At 44.1% G+C, this 25,369-nt stretch overlaps 1 protein-coding gene across 3 annotated transcripts in view; it reads left to right on the top strand.

The window, feature by feature from the left end:
• The window catches only part of GRHL2 (grainyhead like transcription factor 2), a 95,425-nt gene that overhangs the window by 50,387 nt on the left and 19,669 nt on the right, over positions 1-25,369 (top strand). For all 3 annotated transcript variants that reach the window (XM_077351773.1, XM_077351771.1, XM_077351772.1), the window contains exons 9-11: positions 14,078-14,236; positions 23,122-23,209; positions 23,308-23,444. In XM_077351773.1, the coding sequence (XP_077207888.1) occupies positions 14,078-14,236; positions 23,122-23,209; positions 23,308-23,444 (384 nt within the window). The remainder of the gene's footprint in view (positions 1-14,077; positions 14,237-23,121; positions 23,210-23,307; positions 23,445-25,369) is intronic.

Raw genomic sequence — 25,369 nt, 5'->3', positions numbered from 1 at the left:
TGTATGGAATTAAAGTTTAGAACCTTTGACCAAGAGAAGTGTGTGTATTCATTCCCCCTGCCCCATAACACACAAAGGAACAGAAGGCTGCACTTTCTAGCAATTAATGATGTCACAGGTGACAAAAACAGTATTTCATCAGTTCGGTTACCACCCCCCCCCCTTAACCCTTTGGATCTCCCTTTAGTCTGTAGCCCCCTTCGAATGTGCCAGTGCCCCTCAGGGGACCATATAGCCTCTGTTGTGAATGGCTGAACTACAATATCAAAAAATTAGGTCTATTAGGATTTGACAGATTCATCAGGGAACATTTCTTCTGTTCCAGCCCATTCCCATGTAGTCACATGTCCTTAAGCAAGAGTTTTTACAGCTCCCCAACTGCAACTTCTACAATAAAGGAAGGTGGAACAAGGTGACAGGCTCTTTCCAAGGCGGAAAGGGTACCTGTTCTGAAGGAGGAGTTCTTAACTGCAAGTGACTAGCTTGCTATGAGTGCCAGAGAAAAGCTATGGCTTAGTAACAAGACACTTCTCTTGTATGTTAACAGGACTCAGGTTTACCACCTGGTATCTCCAGTAAAACATGGCAGGATTGAGAAAAGCCTCACTCAGATGTTGGGAAAGGTTTCCATCAGATATCTCTATCATATGCCTTGGTGGGAAATTCAAACTATAATATTGTTTCTGTGGACTGGTTGTATTATTGGGAAAGCCCTTCTTTCTTCCTACGCTAGCTTTCCAACAGCCACCTCTTAAATTTGACTCTGCAAGATGCACTGTTCCAATTAGTCCATTAAGCAGCATGAAGCAACAGACCAGGTTAGGTTGACCAGGGTTGCTATGGTGCAGAGACAAAACACTACAAGAGCTAGAACCCTAGTCTTCTGACTAACCGTGTTGGCACTCACAAAAGTTGACATGTTCAAGCACGGGCTCTTTCACTGTTCACATCATAATTGGTGTGCTTGCGTCCTGAGGCAATTGCTATTACAGTCTTTTGTTGGTTTGACAAGGCTGGCTGATCCAGGCAAATAGATCAGATGAGCTTAAGCCTATCAGTTCTTCAGTCCATTGATAATTTTTTAAAATATAATTTTATTTATGTCATGGAAAGGGTGGGGAGTGAAGGGCTTGATGTACAGTATACAGTGCAGGGAAGGAGGGAGAGGGAAACAGGTCAATTTTCAAATCCAGACCAATCTTAACATTATCTACTAGTTAGCTAATTACAGTGATGCTGTGTTTTTATGGATAATTATGTCTCTTGATAATCCAGAAAGCATTTCCAACGGTTTTGAAATGCCTCTGGAGGTTCTTTGCATACCATACTAGTCAGTCTTGCCATTGATACAAAGTGACCCATCTTGTCCAACCATTCTTCAACTTCTGGAATTGACGTTTGCTTCCACTTCTCTGCTACTGATAACCTAGCTGCAGCGGTTGCATAGAAGAAGAACTCTCTTTGTTGCTTTGGTAAGTTAGTTGGGAGGAAACACAACAACATATGTTTAGCATAGTTCATTGGTAAATGTTGTGTTATAAAAGCAGTGCAAAAAACTGAAAGAGGTAAATTAGAAGACCTCATCCAAGACTAGCCTATCCACAAGGTTGACCACTGGCAATACCTTATGGCAGGGGTGGCCAAACCATGGCTTTCCAGATGTCCGTGGACTACAATTATCATGAGCCCCCGCCAGCACCATACTGTCTCCACGGACATCTGGAGAGCCACAGTTTAGCCACCCTCATCTTATGGTAACTCTTCAAGGGGCAGTTCTTCTGTTGATGTAGCACATAGAAGAGGCTTTATTTATCCAGTAGTGCTCCAGTATGGGTATGTGTCACTGCAAGAGGTGCATTCTGAAGGAGAGATAAAAGACATGTGTATAGCTGGGGCCATCTAGAGCCCAACTGTCTGGTAGTGCCGGCGCTGAGCATGGAAATGTACGAGAATGCAAGTCTTTTTTTCCATGGTTATCAAAGATCTCCGACCCCAGGTGGTGCACTCACAGCACAGGCATTTCAGCATGAGCAAACTTGTTCCTAATAATTTGTGATTGTCAGGAGCAGGCAGGAGGAAACCTCCCATCAATGTGTGCCAGCCAGCTCATCTCTCTACATTGCAGTGCTGTTTCCAGCACATACGTGCACACGCTGTGGAAACCTTGAAAAGTTGCATGGTGAGCAGTTCCCATGCGCAGATGTCAACTTGTTTCCTACTAATCTATTCATATTGATTCTCGGAGTCTTGCCAGCGAAGCCTGCTTTACCCTCAGCCCTTCTCTCATGCCAGAGAGCCAAAAGCTCCAGTGACTGACGCTGCTAAGCTAGAGTCTTTCAACTGGCACCATTGCTTCTCTACAAAGACCACCCTCTTTCCCCATAGTTGTGACATAAAAATAAAATTTGCTCACCCAAAGACCTCTCCTATTGAAATCAAGACAGAATGCAATGGACATTTGTATAGAGTTTGATGGCGCAATGGAAGGAAGCCGTCTCTGAAACCAGAGTTCTCAAACTTTTATCATGTTTTTTCCAAGAGAAGGGTACTAAAAACCTGATGGATCATCCAAGCATGTCCTTAGAATGGTGCTTAATGCTGGTTGTATTATTGGGAAAGCCCTTCTTTCTTCCTACGCTAGCTTTCCAACAGCCACCTCTTAAATTTGACTCTGGAAGATGCACTGTTCCAATTAGTCCATTAAGCAGCATGAAGCGGCAGACCAGGTTATGTCCCTTGTCACAGACTCACCTAGTCACATGGATCTTTCCTATTGAATTGTTCTTCTTCCACAGCCAAATGGGATAAAGCCATGGCAAAGGAGACATCTTGGGGAAGAGCTGATTGCATGGGCTTCTAGAGTGTGTTAATGAGCCATGTCCCAGATTTTATAGGTCTGTTTGATTTGATGAGAGGTTTGTGCATTCTCATCCTTTGGATCCAACCTTAAGTGCCAAATGCAAAGTCAGGCCTGAAAACTGCATGTAACAAAAGGATGCAATGAAAACTGGGGAGCAGGGCTAGAATTAAGCTTCAAGAACATTCACTCTTTCTCCCTCCCCTTCCACAAATGCGATCCAGGCCTAGCCCAGAACTTACCCAGTCCTAGCAACCTTTGCTACCTGGCAGTATTTGAAAAGTGTGCCCATGTATCCTTCATCAGGCATTCCAGAGAGGCAGCCATGTTTGTCTGTTGTACCAGAATGAAAGAGGAGTCCGGTGGCTCCGTGAGAACCAGCAGAAGTTACTGTGAGACAGCGCTCTCTTCATCTGATGAATGGAATGCCAACCCAAAGCAGCTGCATTTACACCTCGTGTTATTTTTGGACAGTGAGTGCTGAGAATTACAGATTTCTAACGGTCTGTCATTTAACAGGCCAAACCAGATTGCCTCTCTGCAAAAGATGCACATACTAGACTTCTCAAATGGAAACTCTTTGATCACAACTAGATAAGATGTCATCCCCCAGTTGGAGTCAGGTTTGCTGCCATCCTTTTAGTGCAATGGATCTTTTCAAGAGCTGTAAGGGGCTCATCCCAATCAGGCCCAAAACATGGCAGGATCAGGTACTACTCCCTCACACGCACCTTTGCATCAACTGAAACAGCTGCGGCAGGGAGGAGCCGTTTCAACACTTGAAAAGGTGGATGGTGTGTGTGTGGGGGGCAAGAGTGCCCGGTCCTGCCATGCTGTGGGTCAGGATTGGCCCCTTGTGGCTTTTTTAAATCTCCATCTCTAAAAGGGCAACAGGAGGGTTTTCATCTCCCTGGGAATCCTGTAGCAGGCTTGAAAGCAGCAATATTTCAGCAGGAAAGTTTTGAAAGCTGGAGCTGACACTGAGGTGGAGCTCTCCTTTGCCATTTAGCACTTTTTGTCCTTTTTCCTGCGGTTGACATCCTTGTGTGAAAACTAGAAAGGATATTTTAAATGTGTTGGTGGTACCAGGTTTCTGCGTTGATTGGTGGCTCTGTAGGATTTCATTTGCTTTCTCTGCTTCCTAAACTTTACGAGTACGCGATGTCTACCGTGATTGGGTCTTTTATTCTTTTGAATGGATATTTGTTTTTAAGCTCTATACATAATCTGTCATATCTGGCTCTTGTATTGGGCTTTATTATCATCATCATCATCATCATCATCATCATCATCATTATTATTATTATTATTATTATTATTATTATTTTATTATATTTTATTTGTTACCCGCCACTCCCGAGAGGCTTGTGGCGGGTTACAGAAGTCCAACTAAAACCCCATTAAAAACCATTAAAATGGACAATCAACAACACAATAACAGCACAGCAACAACGACATGGCGGAACTCCCAACCCCTCCCCCATCGTACTTCAAGAGGGAGGAGGAAGGAGAGACAAGAATCACAGATGGCATTTAACATCAGGGGGACCCCAACTGATCTTCCTTCACTGCCACAGCCTCAAACATTGACCTGGCGGAAGAGCTCCGTTTTATAGGCCCTGCAGAATGCTGGAAGGTCTCGCAGGGCCCAGAGCTCACCCGGGAGCTCATTCCACTAGGTTGGGGCCAGGACCGAAATGGCCCTGGCCCTGGTTGAGGCCAGGCGTGCTTCTTTGAGGTCGGGAACGACCAGTAAATTCTTACCCGCAGAGCGTAGGGCCCTTTCTGACATTACTCTGTTTTCCCTCCCTACGTTCTGCACCTTTGTTGTAACTATATCTGCCAATTAAAGATGCACACCTCTTGCATTTGGTGAAATGGACTTTGGCCAATGAAAACGTATTTCCCAATAATTGTGTTAATTAATTTTTAAGGCGCCACCACACTCTTTGTGTGGATCACACCTTGTTTCCTTATAACTATTTCTTTTAATTGAACATATGAAATGTCCTTATGTTGAAATTAGGCCACTCATTCAATATTGCCTACTCTGATTGAAATCCAGAGTCTCAGGCAGAAAAGCGCATTTCCCAATACCTGCTGCTAGTGATCTTCTGGAGATACCAAGGATTGAACCTGGGGCCTTCTGTGTAGGAAGCATCTCTTTTAAATAATACTTCTTTAGACCAGGGTATCATGAAACCCTAGGATTTCTTGGTGGCCTTGGAAGGGTTTCCTGAATGGGTGGGAGTTAAGTAAATGTTAATATAATTTATTGAACATTTATAAGGTGATTTGACTATATAGGGTCATGTCAACCTGTCAACCTGCCCCATGGCCAATGATGGAGCCAGGAGGGGGTGGGAAGGGGAGGGACTCCAGATGGGCATGTACACAACTATGCTTCCCAACCATTTTCTGCATGATCCTGCCACTTCTGGGATTTCTCAAAGCCTGAAGAAAGTTTTAAGGGATTCTCAATGGTGAAAAAGTTGAGAAAGGCTGCTTTATACAAGTGTTTTGTTTTTTTTTAAGTTTTATCAAAACTACCAAACAATGGCAATATTTTGCTGAGAGCCGGAACTTTTTCAATCCCATATATGACTGAGGAGTTTGAAATGGAACTGCCAGGTACACCAATGGTTAAACGAGTATAGCCGGCATTTACTGCAAATTGAGTTTTTATGTAGTTGCTGGGGCGTGGTGCAGGGTTAAGGAAGCTTCTTAAAGGGAAATGTAAACATTTGCTGGAGACATTGGAAGGGAGCTGAAACAAAGGCCTTGCCTTTGTATGGAATTTATAAGGCAGCTGATGTCAAAGAAACTATAAAAGCAGCACTTACTCTGGACAAATGAGTTTTATTTATTTAAAGCTGGCTGCACTAGCCCCACTGCTTAAAACTGACTACAATGTTTTTAAAGTGTTTTTTTTTTAAGAAAAAGGGATGAAAATATTAGTGCAGGTTGTCTTTCTTTTTTAAAATGACATTATGGCGTTGAACCTCTGCATTTCTTTTTCAGCTGAGTGATGATATCTCTCTCTGGAGTGGTGTGCGTTTCTTTCTGGCAGAGTGTGCTTTTGTTTAAAATGTATTCTCTTAACAGAATTGCCTGAAGAATTGGGAACGGAGCGTTGCTGTTCAAACAGAGTTGGTACAATTGTGCTGCCAGTTGTATTATACAGAGAGTAGTTTATACAATACGTCTCAAAGATCCCAGCAGAGGCATGTGCTTTAGGCAGCAAAGGCCATTGAGAAAATCAGAGCTTTCCCCTCTACTCTTCCCTCATTCCATTTGGGTTTGTTCCCTATGGACCACACAATCCCCAGCATAGCCTCTACAGCAGGGGTAGTCAAACTGCGGCCCTCCAGATGTCCATGGACTACAATTCCCAGGAGCCCTTGCCAGCATTCGCTGGCGAATGCTGGCAAGGGCTCCTGGGAATTGTAGTCCATGGACATCTGGAGGGCCGCAGTTTGACTACCCCTGCTCTACAGTGACCCAAAGGTGCCCCCTTCCTAAGGTGACCAGATTGTCCTACTTTTGGGGGGACATCTGGGGGCACCTGGCAAATTGTACTTATGTTGAAAGTAAAAAATATATATATTACAATACTATTTTTGTGTTCTATGCATTCTATGAACAGTTTTGTTGCTCCATATAGACCAAATTTTAATCAACCCCCCCCCCCCATCAATGGTGTCCCACTTTACCAATGTTAAAATCTGGTCACCTTACCCCTTCCCTCTGTTGCCAAAGAAACAGCTGCTGGGATTCCACAACCTGTGTTTTTAAAATAAATCTGTAATCCCTACTGATAATATTTTAAATATGTACATTCAGAAACATTCAGAAACATTGTATGAAGTGGCCTCCAGATACTGTACTCAGTGTTCATAAATTGCTGTTGTTTTTAATATTACTCTTACAGGTAAAAGAGAAGGCAGAAATATATAATCACTTTCCAGTTGAATTCTAATGTTTGTTTATATTTATATACTGCCCTCCCTTGAGGCTCAGGGCGGCATACATAAAACATGAATAATGAGGGAATAAGTACAGAATAATTCAATAGCATCCGATAAACCACAATAGTAAAAGTGATTTCAGGAACTGGTAGAAACAATTAGAATAACTAGTGGTACAGCTCCAGCCTGTCAACTATGTTTCTGTAGGATGGTTGGTTCAGAGTTCAGTTCACAGGATTTTTCAGGAGGCCCGGTAGATGTTGTTGGTTCAACCTCAACCAAATGCCTGGTGGAGGTGCTCCGTTTTGCAGGCCTTGCAGAATTGTGCTAGTGCTGGCAGGGCCTGGGTCTCTTCAGAGAGCTCATTCCACCAGGAGGGGGCCAGGACGAAGAGGGCAGAAATATGTAATCACTTTCCGGTTGAATTCTGATGGGATTTCACAACATCAAAAGTTGTGCCCAGAGATCTGTTCCCTCCCCCCCACCCCCATCAATGTGAATGGAACTGGAATTGGATCCTATGAGCAGGATTAATGTTAGTGATTGATGTTTCCTCAATAGGACTCTATTCAGGTATACTCCAGGACTTGGGCAGAAGGGGGCACTTGAACACACTAAGTTGCCTTATATAGAACCTTTATCCAAGTCAGTCTTGTCTGTTCTGTCTGACAGAGTCTCAGGAAAGGGATGAAACCTCATAGGGTTTTCAAGGCAAGGGTTGAAAAAAGATGCAGAGCAACCCTAGACTTTCTCGGTGGTCTCCCATCTAAATACTAACCAGGGCTGACTCTCCGACATTTGATGAGGTCATGAGAACTTGGATTATCCAGGCCAGGGTTGTATCACCTACTACTTGACTGTTTAAACTGCAGATGCCTGGAACTGAACCTAGGACCTTCTGAGTACAAAGTGGGATCTTTGCGACGGAGTAGCTGCAACCCTCCTCCTTACAGTCTTTGTATGTCTGGCAAAGATGGAAAGAGGAGCAGGCAGGCAGCTGTGAGTTGACTAACGTACCTTGAGGATACAAAATCTCTCTCTCTGGCTCATTCCGCACACATTGGATAATGCACTTTCAATTCACCTACAGTGAATTTTCCTGTTTTGTACAGCACACTGAAAATGCATTATCCAACCCGTGTGGAATGTTTCTATCTCTCTCATGTTTGTAGGACAGATTCTGCATGGAGGCATTAAACTCGCGCCATCTCCTGCTTGCAAACACGCAGTTGTAAGCCACGTGTTTGCAAGCTTCCTGAAGGGAGACCCCACCTGTGTCCCCCACCCCGCCTTGTCGCAGCTTTTCCACATTGCTATGGAGGAACAACAATAAAGCATTCTCTCCACTTTTGGAGATTCTTGGTGTTATGATCTCTATTTAGTTTTGGGTAGATTTGTGAGAGGCTGGACATGGTAACTGGACCCCAATGAGTGATTGTGTGTGAACAATAAGGCTTAAAAACAAAGAGCACAGATGCCCAGCTGATTGGGAGAGGGCTGCTTCATCACCTGCCCTCCCTCTTTCCCTGTTAAAACCCAAACGTCGGAAAACACAAACGGGAATATGTCCTGGCTGCCCGATCACAAAACCATCGAGGACAATTAATAGAACATTTATTTTAACTTAGGAAATGTTGCTTTGCAGGCCCGCGGCAGCATGGACTGTGCCATTTTTTAAAATATAAAGAAATGGAGAGGGCAGGGCAGGTGTGAGGTCGGGCAAAATGCTGCAGAGACTGTTGCACATTTCTCCCTCCGTACATGTTTGCCCTTGGTTGCTCCCCAAAGTGAAGGGTGACAAAAAGTGGCAAATCCGGTTTTGGGGATTTTCTTCATCACGAGGCAAATCTGACCAAAACTTGCCCCAGCCCCTGCACAGCCTCGGGTTGCTTCCGACGTCATGTGGAAGCAGCACTAAAACCTGCCAGCAACGAGATGCTGTCCAGGGGCAAATTCCTCGTGCAGAATCGGTCTAGGAGTTCTTTGCTGCCACCTATGCTCTGCTTGCATATTTTTAGAACCAAAAGCTACAAAAGACTAAAGCATTCTTCTCCATAGGAAATGAACCCAGCAAGTGCTGCCCCTGGATTTTTAATTTTTTTGCCACTCAAAAGAGTGAGAATTATCTATAGCTGCATTGGCTCCAGCAATGGAAATCCCTCGTGGATCTCAGTGCAACAGTAAGGTGCTAGGGCTGCTCTGAAAACATGACTCATGGCATCCACTGCTGCGCCATTGTTTGAACACAATTTTCCCCCATTGTTTGAAAGAACAGGGAAATGGGCATTTCTCAGGTCATTTCCATTAAGTAGCTGACTTGAGTAAAAATAGCTGTTTGCCTCGTGCTCCATTACCTGTAGCTTATTCTAGAAAAAGTGTGCATGAAACATTTTAAAATGTCATTCATGAAGACAAATTTTGTCCTTTCCTTGTATTGGCAGTTTAGTCGGTTCCGTGCTGCTTAAAGAATACCTTAAAGGCAACTTGAAGATTAAATGGATAAGTTGGAGGAGAATGTTGCAAACTGCTTTGGATTCCCATTGTGAAAGAAAAACCAAGTATAAAGAACTAAACAAAGACTAACAAATTTATATAGTAGCCAGAATAGCAGGGTTTGCCCAGGTTAGTACTCAGAAGGGAAGCCACCAAGAAAAACAGGGCTGCACTGAAGAGGAAGGCAAGGACAACCTGCCAATCTCATCCCTTTAAAATCCCACAAGGGGGTAGGGGGCTGCCATCAGTCAGTTGTGACTGGATGCATTATGCTTTTATGGGCCAGAGCCCACCCCCATTGTGTGCACAAAGTGTTATATTCAGAAACCTTATGCCGAAATAGTTTGGTTTGTTTTTACGTTGCCACGAGACTCTCTTGATATTTTGGGTACAGCTGATGTGCATACAGTGCATGGACAGATGTCCGGACTGCCCCCCCCCCGGAAACATTTGCCAGTTGTTTGGAAGTAGTGGCTGGATGGCTCAGGGAGAGGCATCAAACTCAACTCCTCCAAGATGGAGGTCCTGTGGCTGGGTAGAAGGGGTCAGGATCAGGAAGTATGCCTCCTCTGCCTGGACGGGGTATAACTTACACCTGTGCCAGTGGCCAGGAATTTGGGGGTGATCTTTGATGCCTCCCTATATATGGAGGCTCAGATCACAAAGGTAGCCTGGGTAGCATTTTTCCACCTATGCCAAGCACAGCTAGTGCCCTACCTGTCCTTGGAACACTTGGCCACAGTCATCCATGCAACAGTCACGTCCAGACTAGACTTCTGTAACTCATTCTGTGTGAGCCTACCCCTGTCCATGACCCAGAAATTACAACTGGTACAGAATGAGGCTGCAAGGGTCTTCTTCTACCTATCTGCACATTTGCCAAGCTCTGGGCTCAGGCTTCTTCAGCTGTTATCCTTCTAGACAGCCTCCCAGAAGAGGTCGGGGTTGGGGGGGGGGGTCCTATCCTTCTGGAGACGGCCAGGGAGAGTTATAACCTTCAGGCTCACTAGCATAAGGACTGCTAAGTTTGTGTTTACTTCTGCTGTCTGTCTCAGAATGGACAGTGAGTTTCAATCAGCGCTGGAGGCGGAAATGAATTGCTCCTGGTTTTTATATTTTTGAGGAGGAAGCTTCTATTGCATCTGCGTTCTGGTAGCCATGGGTTGGTTCAAGCTGAGCTCATTCCTGCGCTCTGTGTGGGCTAATCAAATCAAATATGCATCACAGCAACTCTGCTCTATTTTAAGTCTCTTAAAATCTGCAGCCTTGGTCTTTCCGTTACATCCAGCATCCTTCTTCCCTCCTCCCTTGTATGTGCTCTTATCTTGCTTAACATCCATCTTGATGGAAATTTCTGAAAAGTTTGCTTAATACTTTCTGATGTTTGAGCTGATCTTGGGGAGGGACTGTGGCTTAGCAAAAGAGCATCTGCTTTGCATGCAGAAGGTCCCAGGTTCAATCTCCAGTTTAAAATAGGTCCAGGTAGTAAGCAATGCAAAACACTCTACCTGAGAACCTGTAGAGCTGCTGGCATATGGTGCAGAATGCCGAATTAAAACAAAAAAAAAACCCTATGAAAACAAAGGATACTCTGAGACAGCACTGAAAGACACCTGAGCATCCCAATAATTCACAATCAGCAGCAAATACACCCCAGTATTGCTGTCAATGTAACCGTGAAGCTAAATGAAAATTTTAAAATGTGCTGCAGTTTTATAGCTGTAGAGTCGTGGTTGAAAATTGCTTTTTTAAATTTAAATGCTTGCCCTGCAGTTCCATGGGAGACTAATAGCACTGGGTATTCAGGCATGAAAGCTTTCCGAATGCTATTGATCACCTTTAATTCGAATCCAGTCACCTCCGCGAACGATGCAAAATAATATAGGTTTTCAGTACTGCTATGACAACATTCACCTTTGTGTGTGCATGTGTCAGGGCCGCACAGTTATTGATTTTTAAAGAAATGCAGTAAATTAAAGTGTCAAAACGAGGATCTTCTATCTTGTAAGATAGTGTTTTAGCCTCACTGAATTATCCTGTCTCTGCATCTCTCTTGAGAGGGTGTTGGAACAGTTGAGTTTATTTATCCAATTTGTATCTCTCCCTTCCCAGCCTCAGGGTAGCTAATTAAAAGTTCCCTACTTGGGAATCTCTTCTTAATAATGTCCCTCAGATTTATGTAGCAGATCATGCCACTTTCAGATCATTTGATGGACCAACGTTTATATCTTGCATCACGAGTACCTGTATTTCATTGGTACTTAGAGATGAGCAGTGGGTTCAACAGAAAAACAAGAAGCTGTGGTCACAATGCAGGGAGACATTCATTTTGCTAAATTTTGGGAGAAGGCTGGCTGATTTACAAGTTTGAAACAACAAAAGAGGAAACAGTAACCCAACCTGTATACACAAGCTGGGAATCTAAAAGGTTGAGCAGCAGCAGCACAATATATTAGAAATTAAAATAGAAATATTTATTTCAGTTCATGTGCACAAATAAAATTTTAAGACATCAACATCAGTCACGCACTATTGCACAAATCCAAAGCATATTGACACATGGATGAATGACAGCTTTCTCCTGCCTTTATGGTACTAACTTCATAGTAGCATGGATAATTATTGTTTATATTAAATGCTCTTATGTTTACTATTGGGGTTGCTACGTGGGGAAATACCTGGAGATTTTGGAGGTGGAGCCTGAGGAGGCCAGGGTTTGGGAAGGGGAGGGACTATGGTGGGGTACAATGTCATAGAGTCCTCCTTCCAATGCAGCCATCAACTCCTGGTGAACTCCCCTCTGTCACCTGAAAATCAGTTGTAATCCCAGGTGACCTCCAGCCACCACCTTCAGTTTTGCAGCCTTAACATGGAGGGATAGGTTTTTCTGCATACTGAAAGAGGAAGTGCTGTCAGTTTCCAAATCAGATTAAAGTAGAACTCTTCCAACCTCTCTCCCACTCCAGTTAAAGTTCAACTGTGTTTGTTGTAAGCACAACACTGAGATACCATCAAATACAGAAATGCCGCTGTGCCATTAGCTTAATCGAGCAAACACACTATGCCGGGCCCACCACAGAATGCTGGTCCATAATTCTGTAATCAGATGAAATGGCTAAACTCTCCATGCTTTGTCACGGTATTATTTCTCTTTGCTGGGATTTGAAGGAGATGGAGCTGCATACCCAGACTGCAGTTATTGCTTCCATGGAAATACTGGGGAAATATTAGGAGCCATCTTCCAGTTAAGGAGCTTTCTTCCAACTTACGTGGCTTTTCCTCTGACAAAAGGAAAACTTCATAGGCTGGAGGAATGGCTAGCATTGTTCAATGAGATGGTAGGGGAGACATTTTATATTCTGTTGGCGGACAGGAATGGCTTAGTGATTTATGTTTTATGTATATCTTAGGGCGGTATTAATGGTATTCTTAATTTCATTTATGCCTTATCTGTGTTTTATGTTTAAATAGTTGCACATTAACAATATTTATCTTAGTACTGCAACAACCACATAACAGCAAACCCATGTGCTCATTCTTCATTTTTAATGAGTGTTTTTTTTAACAGCTGTTTTTTAATGGCTTGTTCATTTTAATTAGATTTTATGCTTTGTTATTTTACCATGTTCTACTTCATAAACCTTCTAGAGGTGTCATCTGGGAGGCAACATGTAAATGTTCTATATAAAGAAATAATTCACTAGAATATTTTGTTGAGGCATTCAAATGTAATAAAATGAACCTGAGTGTGATCCTGGATGCTTCCCTCTCAGTGGAGGCCCAGGTTACAAGAGTAGCCAAGCCAAACTACTACCTTCTACCACCTTCGCCAAGCCAAACTACTAGCACCCTACAGGAGAAGCTTTTTGAGAGAAGCCTGGGGACTAGGAAGACCTTGGCAGCCCAAAGGCTGAAAGAACAGTACACAGGCAATTGATGACTGAGAAAGAGGAATCTAAGGAAATCACTTAGGAGGAGTTTGAGAGTAAAAATGGAGAAGATACAGAACTTAGGGAAGGTGCAAATGATGGGGACGGATCTGAAGAATGCACACAATACTTAAAGTGAGGAAGGAATATGTAGTGTTGTGAAGTAAGGTCATGGAAGGAAGAGAGGTACATTAGGGAAAGTGGTCTATAGAGAAAGCAGCTAAGGGAACTGGACCAAGTACATGGTGAGTGGAAAACAGCTTAAAGAGACACTGATAGAGATAAGGAACTGAAAAAAAGCAGGATGCAGTATGGTCTGTTGGCAGGCAGGAAGTAAATAGGCAAGGCAGGTTTGGGGGAATGTGGGTCAAGGAACCAAATAAGGCCTAGTCTGGAATAATATCATTGTACTTTCAAGGACTGCCTAGAAAAGGAATTTAGCCAGTTGTGAGCTGTGATTTGGAGGACTGTGTGGGCCAAAATAAAAGGAAGGGAACTTCAGATGTTGAACTAATTAGCCAATTTTTGGCCATGTGTCTAGTACTTTCCTCATAGATTGTGATACATCAAATGGTACCACTCAGAGCTAAGTGGATGAGCAGTGGTGATTATGTCAGATGGATTTTCATTGCTGTAAAACTCTAAAATAAATTGATGATTAATTAGGTAACTTCTTTGCATTTTGCAGGCATAAATTTCTCCAGGGGTGCTGGAGATGAATGTATAAATATTCCTTAGAGGCTGAACTTCTCAGGATGCCCTTTGTGGAAGAGAAAAGCCATGCCTGTACCGGTGCCTGTTCTAACTTTCTTTTTCTTTTCCTGGACCAGATTTTCATCACGGTGAATTGCCTGAGCACAGATTTCTCTTCTCAAAAAGGAGTGAAGGGGCTCCCTTTGATGATCCAGATCGACACGTACAGCTACAACAACCGCAGCAACAAGCCCATCCACCGGGCATCCTGCCAAATCAAAGTTTTCTGCGACAAGGTGAGGATGGTCACTTATTTGCAAAGTACTGAAAAGCTTCTGTAGTGGCCATAGCAATCAAATTAAATCCGGAACACCCTGGGCTCAGGCTTTAAAAGGACATCAAATAGAGCAGGGATAGTCAACCTGTGGTCCTCCAGATGTCCATGGACTACAATTCTCATGAGCCCCTACCAGCAAATGCTGGCAGGGGCTCATGGGAATTGTAGTCCATGGACATCTGGAGGACCACAGGTTGACTACCCCTGAAATAGAGGGGCAAAGAGAGTGGGAAGGAAAAAGGATTTCAGGAAATGTCAGAGAGGACCCGTAGGTGCTGAACACCCTTTAAACGGTCAAAAGCAGGAGTCAGCAACCTTTCATAATTACAACCTCCACCACATCAGCATTTCAATTGCTTTCAAAAGAGCCGTACTTGGTTCCTTCCTAGCCCTGTTTTGGCCCTAGAGCTGCAGGTTGCTAGTCTAGTAAGACTATGTGGAAGGATGCTGTCCGGATATCAGGGAACAATGAATCCTGAAAAGGAGATCAGAGTCCAGTAGCACCTTTAAGACCAACAAAAATTTATTCAAGGCATGAGCTTTCGAGTGCAACTTGCACTCGAAAGCTCACGCCTTGAGTAAATCTTTGTTGGTCTTAAAGGTGCTACTGGACTCTGATTTTATTGTGCTACTTCAGACCAACATGGCTACTCATTTGAATCTATCCTGACAAGAAGGTTCAGCTAATGAAAAAAGTGGAAGTGGGGAGGATTCAAAGAGTGACTGGTTCATGAGAATCAAAGGAAGGGACATAGAGAGGACTACTACACAGGTACCGACTTTATTGCTCTAGGCTGTAGGCCGTCGCAAGCTTAAATGCGGAGCAAAATAGTACGAAACAATAGACAAATTCAAGACAATCGCAATTATCAGCTGAACGAAATAAAACTTACATTAACCCATATACTCTGCAGATCAGCTGTTTAAGAAGTCGGCAGTATTTGCCACAAGGCCGACTCAGATCTTTCTTGCTGCCAATGCACACAGGTGGCAGCCCTTTGTGTCACAAATGGATCCGTGTCTGAAAGCTGATATCTTAACTTGTCATGAGCTGAAGATCATGCCCCTGGAATTATTCCAGTTAGAGATGCCCTCCTTGGGATCTGTGTAGAGTGCACAGTCCAACAGAGAGTCTGGAGGAGACTGCTACACAAGAAAGGGAAGGGCAAGAGCATGGAGGGAGAATAGCTGTTTGGTCAAATGCTATGACAGGAATTTCAGGAGTCATGGGGAGAGAGGGAGGCAGTGCTCTTTGCGTATGACATCTACTTCCATGTAATTCATAACTGTGATGGTTGAGGTTAACAAAAGGGCTCAGCTGAGGATCGTGGGACCTGCGTGAAAAGGTGTGTGGGATGGGGGGGATGGACTAATCAGGTGAGACTGTGTGAAAAATCGGGCTGGATCCAACCCATCAGCCCCAATGAGTCTAGGAATAGTGGCCTATTTTCCAAGTTGATGATCTTGCAGAAGATCTTAAAGGTCAGCTGTCACTGAAGGTTTTTTTTTTAACAGGTAAGATATTTCTGAACAACTCACAGTACATTTGCCAGTTTTTGAGCTGTTAGTTATGCATGATGGCTTACTCCCAGTGGATAAAACCAAAGGCAAAAACCATGCATCTTCTTTTAAAATGACTCAGGACTAGTAATGGGGTTATTTTATTATGTATATTTCCTTTAACATTTCTTTGGAGACAGGCGAACATGAATTTTAAAATATTGTTTGGAATTTAAATTTTAATGTATTTTAAGACACCTGGCTTTTCCATTACATCAAAGAGATATGCCGATGCATCTCTCTCTTTTTCGCATTGCCAAATGATGGCTGACATTCTGAAGCTCAGCTTTGAAATAGCTCTGATAGGGAGGGATGTTCTACCCATAAGAACTTGCGGAGGCCACAGACCTATCAGATGCCACCTCTGCCTCTCAGTCAGCCCTTTTACTGTGTCATCTTCTGGTTGCTAAGCAACTGTGAGTTCATGAGATGCAATAGTGGAACCAGGGACAAATGGGAGAACAGTGGAAGAGAATGAGGAGTGAATATTAGAACTTTCCTCCTTGATCTCCCCATATGTTTTCTAAAGTATCCCTTTGCTTAGAGGCAACTAAACACTTTAGGAAATTACCAAGAGAAATACCAGCTGTGATTAAGTAGACAAAAAAAAATAATAAAAACAGCAGATCTTTTCACGCTTCACCGTTTTGTGGGTCACCCAAACAGATTAGGAGACTGTATGGATAAAAACTATCTGTGATCTGCAACCCATTTCTAAAATAAAAATGTTGCAAGTCACAAATTTTGAGTGCTGCCATGGTAATTTTTTAGGTCAAATATTTGCAGAGATCTGAAGATACAGGAACCTTTTAAAGACTCGGTAGATATCAAAGGAATGAGTATATGCTGCTTGTTTTTTCCCCCTGTTTGCCAGTTTTTGAAAAGTAATGAGGGGCGGGGAGAGGAAAGGATCTTAAGAGCATGGCCTTCATCAAGGGTGACCTATAGATGACAAGGAGTTAAGCCTTTGAAATTATACATCTACATGGCTTTGACTATCTCTCCGTTTGATTGATACTTCTTATTTCATGGCTGGGCAGCAGGAAATGAGTGTTGACACATCTAATCATAACCATCTTAAAAGTAGGAGAAAAGAGCACAAGGGGTAGTTAAAAAGTTACCCTTATCAAGTCTGGATGGCTCGGGGAGACGCAGAATAGGAGATATAGTCACTCATGTCGGCCTGGAGGCAGCCAGCACTCAGGAATTATTTCCACCTGAAATGTGTTTTGTGACCTGTCATTATTTATACCTGCAGCTCATGCTGACCACTAATGATCAAGGCAGAAAGCTTTTGTGAGCAACGCTGCTTCAAAGAACATTGCTGTGAAATAGAATTTATTAGAAGAATTTCTAAAACATGTGGCCTGTAAAACACCGGTGTGCTTGGCAGTGCTCCCCAAGCATTAGCAGTAATGGACACTGATTCAAAGTCCATTTCTTTCTGCCCTGGCATTCTGCTTCTCAGAGATAAATAGTAGCACCTGGGCTGATAGACACGGCCACAGGAAAGATCAGGTTCTGTATTGAAACCGAAACAGTGCCGTGCTTGGTGTGGGGAAGGCCCCAGGCCCCCACCCTTGGCATCTCCGTTTAAAAGATCTCAGGTAACAGGGAAAGACGTTTGTCTGCCTGAGATGCTGGAGAGCTGCTGCCAGTCAGAGTAGCTAAGGCAATGCTAGATGGACCAGTGGCCAGACTCGGTATTCAGCAGCTTGTTATGTTACTTGGAAGCGAGTCCCACTGTTCTCAGTGCAAGTCACCTCTGTGTAAACATGAGCAAACGTAGACTGCAAGAGGTGCACAACACAACGCTGAGGCGAGTCCTTGTGGCCTCCACAAAAACTTCACATCACACTTGTACCAGGGGTTCCACACCTCCCAGGTGCATGGGGGCCATGCGCCTATTGTGACCACGGCATGCATGGATTTCAAGGGGGTCCCGCTTCCACTCCCCAGTGTTTCTGTGAACTGAAACAGGCCCAGGGAGCTGAGAATTCCTTGGTTAGGAAGCTAACTATAGGCATCGTGATGCATAAGGTTCCCAGCAGCTCCCCAGGGTTATTTCTGTTCACAAAAATGGCATGGTGGTGGGGGGGAGAAGGCTGAAGATCCTTCTCCACACGTGCTAGGGAGGGCACGCGATTCCTGGTGTATGTGTGTTATAAAGTCCCTGTGCTGGCCATGAGATCTTAGTGTCCTGTGACACCAGTATGTGTATGTATGTGAAGTGTCATCAGGTTGCTTCTGAAACATGGCGACCTAATGAATTAGTGACTTCCAAGATGTCTTATCATTATCAGTCTTACTCAGGTCTTGTAACCCAGTGGCCATGGCTTCCTTTATTGAGTCAATCCATCTCATAGTTCCCGGCATGCCCAATCACTATCCAACTAAAATACCTTTAGTTAGAACCATCCAACAAGTGCACAAAATTGCCAAACATTATATCCCTAGATATACATGTGTAGAGCATGCATTGTGTTGCGTGACAGTGAAAGGCACATATATGGGTTTCTTGCTCCTTAACTCCCGTGTTTCCAAGTTGCTGACTGAACCAGTCTGGATCTCTCTGCATTTCTCAGTTGGGGCTATGAAAGCAAAGGAAAGACCCTGATGCTGTAAGGTTACCAACCTTCTGGTGGCTCCTGGAGATCTCCTGCTATTACAACTGATCTCTAGCTAATCAAGATCAGTTCCCCCGGATAAAATGGCTCTGGAGTGTAGACAGCATAATATTAGATTCTGGTGAAGTCCCTCCCCTCTCCAAACCTCACCTTCTCCAGGCTCCACCCCCAAAATGTCCAGGTATTTGCTAACCCAGAGCTGGCAACCTTAACTGGTTGGTCAGCTGCTATGTGAGAGGTATCCAGGCTACATCAGTCAAACTCAAGGCTGAAGCAATGGATGAATGGGTTGGCTGGAAACAGTAGTCTGGCTGCCAAGAAACAAACTTCTTGAAGGACCGGGGCTCCAATGAGACTTGCTTGAGGCAGCTGAATTATATTAACCTGGATTTCAGACGGTAGGGAGATCGGGGCCCAGTGCCACACTAGAGGCACACTCCGGCCACACCTCCGGCACCTCCTTAAGACCGCTTTCGCCATCTAGTGGTGGAGCATGAGAATCAGATCTGTTTTGTTCCGGAATATAAACTTGAAAGAATATAGACTTGCGTGTGCACATGCAATATGCATGGGTGTCTAGATGTACAGTGGAGGCAGTGTTTAAAACAAGTGCACAATCTATTTGCAAAACAGGTGCTGCCATGCCTGGCTCTGCAGATGTCAGTGATTCTGCCTCATTGGGCAGGTGCTTGGCAGACACTGAGATCTGCTTCTTCTCTGTGTTAACATCCAACCGCCCTCAGTGCCCTTTCAACCCCCAGAGAACGTTTATTCCTTATTATCATAATATGATAGGATGCCTTAAATAGCGTTAAACTAGGTTGTCAAGGAAACTGCTGCCAGAATACCCAGTCAATTTAATGTGAATTTATTTCAGGGAGCAGGCTAGAATTAGTAGTGTGTGTAGGGGGTAGTTTTATCACTTAGGTTGTTCTGTCTAAAATAATAGATGTGCAGAGAACGTTTGTGAGCTCAGAATGTTCCATCCCAAGTGTTAGTTCGGGCCTCCAGACTCATGATGGATACCAGCAAGCTCAAGAGCCAATTCAAGACTCTTTATTCAGGACCTCGGCATTACAGGGGCCCTATACAGGTGCATGGAGCATGTGAATTTCTGACAGAATGATTTTGAACCTGGGCAACAGAACAATGAAGGGAATTAAGCATTAAATATCACAGCACATGTTATTCTGTATGAGCCACTTAAGCTATTTTGGGGGAGAATTACATAGGTTTCAGGATATAGCCTCAGTATAGTTTCCATTCTGGCCTCCTCTTGGTACTGCTTGGTACTGAAGTAGGTTCAGGTGGGCAGCTGCGTTTGGTCTGAAGTAACAAAGCACAGTTTGAGTCCCGTGGCAATTTTAAAACCAACAGTTTAATTCTGGGTATAATGTTTCATATCTTAAAGGTGCCACTGGTCTTAAACTTTGTCCTGGTACTGAGGTAATTGGCCTAGGCCAAGGCACACGGCCAGCAGCCCCAGCATCTCTGGCTCTCAAACTAGACATGCTGCTATCTCACCTCACCCTTTTCCTCCTCTGCTGGTCCCCTCCATATCGGTCACATTTTCATGCTGCTGTTCCTCTTGGGCCATTTCTCATCTCCTCCATTTTATCCCCTGAACAATTCCGAGAGGTAGATTTGGCTGAGAGTAGGCCCAAAGCCTACCATTGAGCCTCATGGCCGAGTGGGGATACTGAACCCAGGCCCTCCAAATCCTAGTCCCAACGCTCTAATGAGGACAGCTGCGCTGGCTCTTCCAAATCATTTCCTTTTGGCCCGGTGAATGGAAAATATGGATATCAGCTTCTCTTCCATCCCCCCCCTCCTACTCCGGTCCCCGCATGTAAGTGAAAAACAGCTGAGGGGAAAAGGTTAAGAAGGTCTTTCCATGCACATCCACCTTCCTTTGGAGGCCCTAGCCTGGGAGGTCCCTTTAGATTTTTGTAAAAATGGGAAGACAACTTGTGAACAATGTCACGTGTGCTCTGTCTTTTAAGCTGCTCTACAGTTCCCCCCGCCCCCCCGCCCCCCATCTAGGTGAAACTTCAAGCTACCTACCAGACCATCTGTCAGACGTGTACCAAACAGATTCGGGAACTGGTGTTTATCCTCCTGATTTGATTTCCATATCCCGGTTACATGGGCCTTTGATTTAGTCAGTGTGGCAATTTGTGCTAGCAGCACCTTTGTGCCTATTTCCATGTGGCAGAAATGTCACATGATCTACAGAAGTGACCTTCTAGAGTCCTAAGTGCCATCAGAAACAGAGTCATGCCCTTCTAAGTTCTCTGAAGTCAGGGGGTGTAGAAGGGTGTATCTTTGCATTAGACTGCACTGTTAGTATGGACCTGGCTTATCCTGGTTGCCCTTGTTTTCTTGGCTTTCCAGCCACGTTCATAATGGCATCAGGGAAAATGATAATAATTACTGATAAAAATAAGGATTTGTTTGAGGGGGCGGATGGGATTGAATGGAATGTATAGGATAGAATGGCAGACCCCAGGTTAGTCACAAAGGCAAGACTTCCGGATCTTGCTTGTACCCTCTGATTGCAAGTGAACAAGATATATGACACATTCTCGGTTTGATACTATGTCAAGTTACTCCACTGTTTGATTTGAGTGAGCTCAGAATGCTGCAGCTTTGTGTAGGACTGCGCTGCCAATATAAATAATAGCCTCTCTGCAGAGTCTGGATGCATAGCAATGCCAGGTGAAAGTTAAGAAAAGAAAAGAAAAGTGCTTTGGCCAGTGTGAGCGCTTATAACTGTCATGCAAAAATGGTTTTCATTGTTCCCATGCTGGGGCCCAAAATGATTAAGATAATGCTCAGATGAGTAGCAGAGTGTGACCGATCTTAACATTCAAAGGTTCAGCCACACAGCAAGAAAGAACCTCTGCTCTGTAGAACCACACTGTGACCCCCCGTTATTAGCATCTTAAATCCATAACATCTTCAGATCATGCATGGCTTCCCATGAATTCATGCTCCACTTACTACCCGTGCCAAGAAACAATAAAACGATACTTAATCATGAAGGGCGGCATGCTTGTTCACTTGCTGTTCACCAACTTTTAAATATTAATGCAGAGGGCAAGGCAGGAGGGATGTGTGGCAGAATAGTACTGCCGTTTAATAGGGGCTTTTGCATGGTGCAGGTCTGATTCTGCAGTGCAATGAGGAACTAACTGCGCAATCCTGCTCTGATTTCACTGTAAAACTCTTAGTAGTAAGAAAACCCAGTATAAAATGGGTTATTCAATAAAGGAAGCCACAGCCCTTATTTTGCTAGACCAGAGCAAGGCTGTTAATGATAGGATGTTGTTGAAGGTTATCATTTCATAGGGTCACCATATGTTGGAAACAGCATCATAGCATATAACACAGAAGCACACAGATGGACCACAGCGAGGATGCTCTCTCATGAAGGGTCCATAAAGGCCATGTACCTGGGACCGATCTTCACCCTCTGGAGAGTCCCAGAGGCTGATCTGCTTGCAACAACAGAAAACATGAAGACTGCAAAATTTTGTTCTTGATCAGGGAAAGTCATAGGTTCCCTAGGGCAGGGGTAGTCAACCTGTGGTCCTCCAAATGTCCATGGACTACAATTCCCATGAGCCCCTGCCAGCAACTGCTGGCAGGGGCTCATGGGAATTGTAGTCCATGGACATCTGGAGGACCACAGGTTGACTACCCCTGCCCTAGGGGATATATTCCAGATTCATTGGGTGGGTGCTTTTTTCTACACCTCCCCTCCACTTCCAATACTTATCAAGGTGATAGAGAAAGCCAGGAGAGAAAGATCTGTGATCTTAGTGACTCTTTTTCGGTCTTGTCAACTCTGGTTTCCAACCCTCATGGGGGTCTTCTAAGGACATTGCCTCCCCTTGGCCAAACAACCAGATTTAATCAGTATCAGTCAGGTGTTTCATCGCCATCTAAATGGTTTGGGAGCTTGACTCAATATTTTTGATGGTTTGGAGGCTTGACTCAATATTTTTGCACAAGGTTAATGGTACACTGCCGCAATCACACAAACTTAATTCTAGAAAGTCCTGTATGTGTAAGTTGAAATGTTTTTTTCTTTAGTGCAACGAGAGGGAGATTTCTCTAGGTAGGTCTTCATTCCAAGTTATATTTGAATATCTATTGCACGTGAGAAATAAGAGTTTGGCTTTTTCTTCTTTAAAAGTCCACCTGGCTGCCATCTTTTGTTACCATAGAGGAGTTGATTGGGGGGGGGATCAATTTTCTCCCATAATTTGTCCCAAAAAGTTTCTTAGGGGATTATGTAATCTTTGCCCACCTCAAGACCCATTGGTGGTTTCTCTCTGTGGTTCTAGCACAGTTGATGCTTAAGCCCTTGCCAGATGCTTGTTTATTTATAATTACCTTTATATTCCACCCTCTGCCTGAGGACGCAGGGAGAACTCTTTCTAAAAGTTAGCTGAACTCTCTCTGAAAGTCTTTCTGGTGGCTGTTACAGCAGCCTGGAGAATGTTAGCAGCTCTTCTCCCATTTTTGAAGCTATTTCTTGAGTGCTGAATCTTTCAACCCAGTCTTAAATTTCCCCCTAAGTTAAGTTTCCAGGTTTTACTTAAGGTACACAGGAGCTACCTTGGCCATAAGAGTTCCCTTCTCATGACAGGGTGCCGAGAGGAAGATTCGAGACGAAGAGAGGAAGCAAAACAGGAAGAAAGTAAAAGGCCAACTATCGCAGCCCCCCTGTACCAACGGTAAGGAACAGCCCCCCACCCCAGACTCATCCTCAGTTGCACTTAGCTGTATTTATTATCTGTGATTGTTCATCTTGCTCTCTGATTCCCACGAGCAGCTGACGGGAAACTCGCTGCTGTCCCTCTCCAGAAGAAGAGTGACATCACCTACTTCAAAACCATGACTGACCTGGACTCCCAGCCTGTTCTTTTCATACCAGATGTTCACTTTGGGAATCTTCAAAGGACTGGGCAGGTAGGAAGTGGCTAAAAGCCCAAGTGCCTAATATTTACCACTAGCATGATCAGGTAGTATATAAAATCCCAGCTGGCTTTTTGGGTGGATGTTTCTGAAGGAAGGTAGCTGTTTGCATCTGCAGCCCCCCATTCATTTTCAGAAATGATCAGCGTGCACCTCCATTTCTACCCATTATTTTCAACATGGAGATTGAGCTAGATATGGTTAACAGAAATGCAGGTGCAGAAGTAATTCTGTGCAATGTTCAGTCATCTCCTGGCTCCTGGTGGCTGTGAATTGGATCCAGACTAAAATTTCCCCTAGTAGGATGGGAATTTCCTACCACCTACTTCAGCCCACTGACCCCCTTGAAGGGCTTATCCTTAGCAATAGAGGCTCCCAAGTAATGTCATGAGGGAAGGCTGTAGCAGGAAACAGGGGAGCTGGCCAATATAATCTGGATCTCACTCAATGACTTCTACCTCTTCTGCCCACATTTCCTGCCGGACAATATTAGATTGCATCAATGAGTCTAGCAAGAGACAGTAGTTAACAGTAATATTCGGCCTTGACATTGAGCTGCTTGGACTGTGTTTGACATCTTCCCTAGAGGGAGCAACATTCACTTCCCCCGTTTTGTTTCCTATGTCTTTGCACATTCCCTTCATCCCTGCCTCAGAGTGAACATAATTAATCTAAATAATATTAACACAGTCACAACGATGAGCAGGATTATCAGCCTCTGACTAGATTGTTCAGTGTAACCAAGTGACAGGGGTAGGGGCTTTTTTTAACACCCATCATTTAGAAGATAGATCTCGCCCTAGACTTTTTGATCATAGCTGTCACCTAAAATTATTTTTCCAGCACAAGAGAGACTCAGACTTATTGTGCATGTCAACACTGTCCCCCCACCCCTCCCCAGCAGACCCCTTTTGAATGGGAATATGAAGTACAGAGACATTGCAGCTCCTATCAGCCTGAGGATTGCTTGCATCCACCAAGCATTGCTATGGAAGCATTTCCACATGTAGAACATTGCTGTATTCTCTCCACCCCCCTCCACACACACACACAGACACTGCTGTCCCCGCTGCTGGGGACAGCAGTGGTCCCCCAAATGCTGTTCTGATGGTCCCCTGTCCCCCATGAGCAGCATGGGAGGCATTTCAGGTGGCAGCAGAAGGGAGGGGGCAAGACAGTTGCCATCTGTGAGCAAAAACCCTTTGATTTTATTTATTTATATATTTATTCATTTATTTACAATTTAATTTATAGACTGCCCCTGCCCAATGATGGGCTCGGGGCAGTTCCTAACAATGATATATATTTATATATATTAAAGTTATTAAAATGATAGTAAAATAAAATTTATTTCATCACCGCCGTACTATACTTGGTGAATTCAGTGTCATGGTAAAAATATCCCGTCAAAGGAGCCTCAGCTAGGGGAAGGAGAGAAGTAGGGGGAGGGGCCGAGGGAGGCTTGGTTGGCCGGTCCTCAACCAGAGGTCTGGTGGAAGAGGGCCACTTTACAGGCCCTGAGGAAGTCCAAACGAACTGTAATTTCCAGGTCAGGGACAAGGGTAGTCCCAATAGAGGAAGTTACAGTAATCTGTAAGGGCCTGATGGGACAATGTATCCAATTTTAAAAGGTGGAATGTACTTTATTGTTATGATTGTGCAATCATGGACAGTCCCTCTAATGCATAGGCTGTACTTCAACATAGAATTGGGTGCATTTAAACTCATTGGTTTTATCTTGGCAGACCTAGTTTTTGTTGAAATGACTCCGCACAGTTTGCTTGGGGCTGCAAGCTATTAAAGGGCACAGTCCCTTCAGGACTTTTTATGGGCAAGCCCTTTCAGAGGGACAAGCAGCAGAGTCTGATGCTGGAGTCAACGGACTGATGGTTTTGGACAAGAAAAAGAGAATAAACACC

Source organism: Paroedura picta, chromosome 9 (assembly GCF_049243985.1).
Source record: "Paroedura picta isolate Pp20150507F chromosome 9, Ppicta_v3.0, whole genome shotgun sequence".
NCBI lineage: Eukaryota > Metazoa > Chordata > Lepidosauria > Squamata > Gekkonidae > Paroedura > Paroedura picta.
Note: the sequence above shows the minus strand (reverse complement) of the source record. Positions and strands in the feature narration are given on the sequence as shown.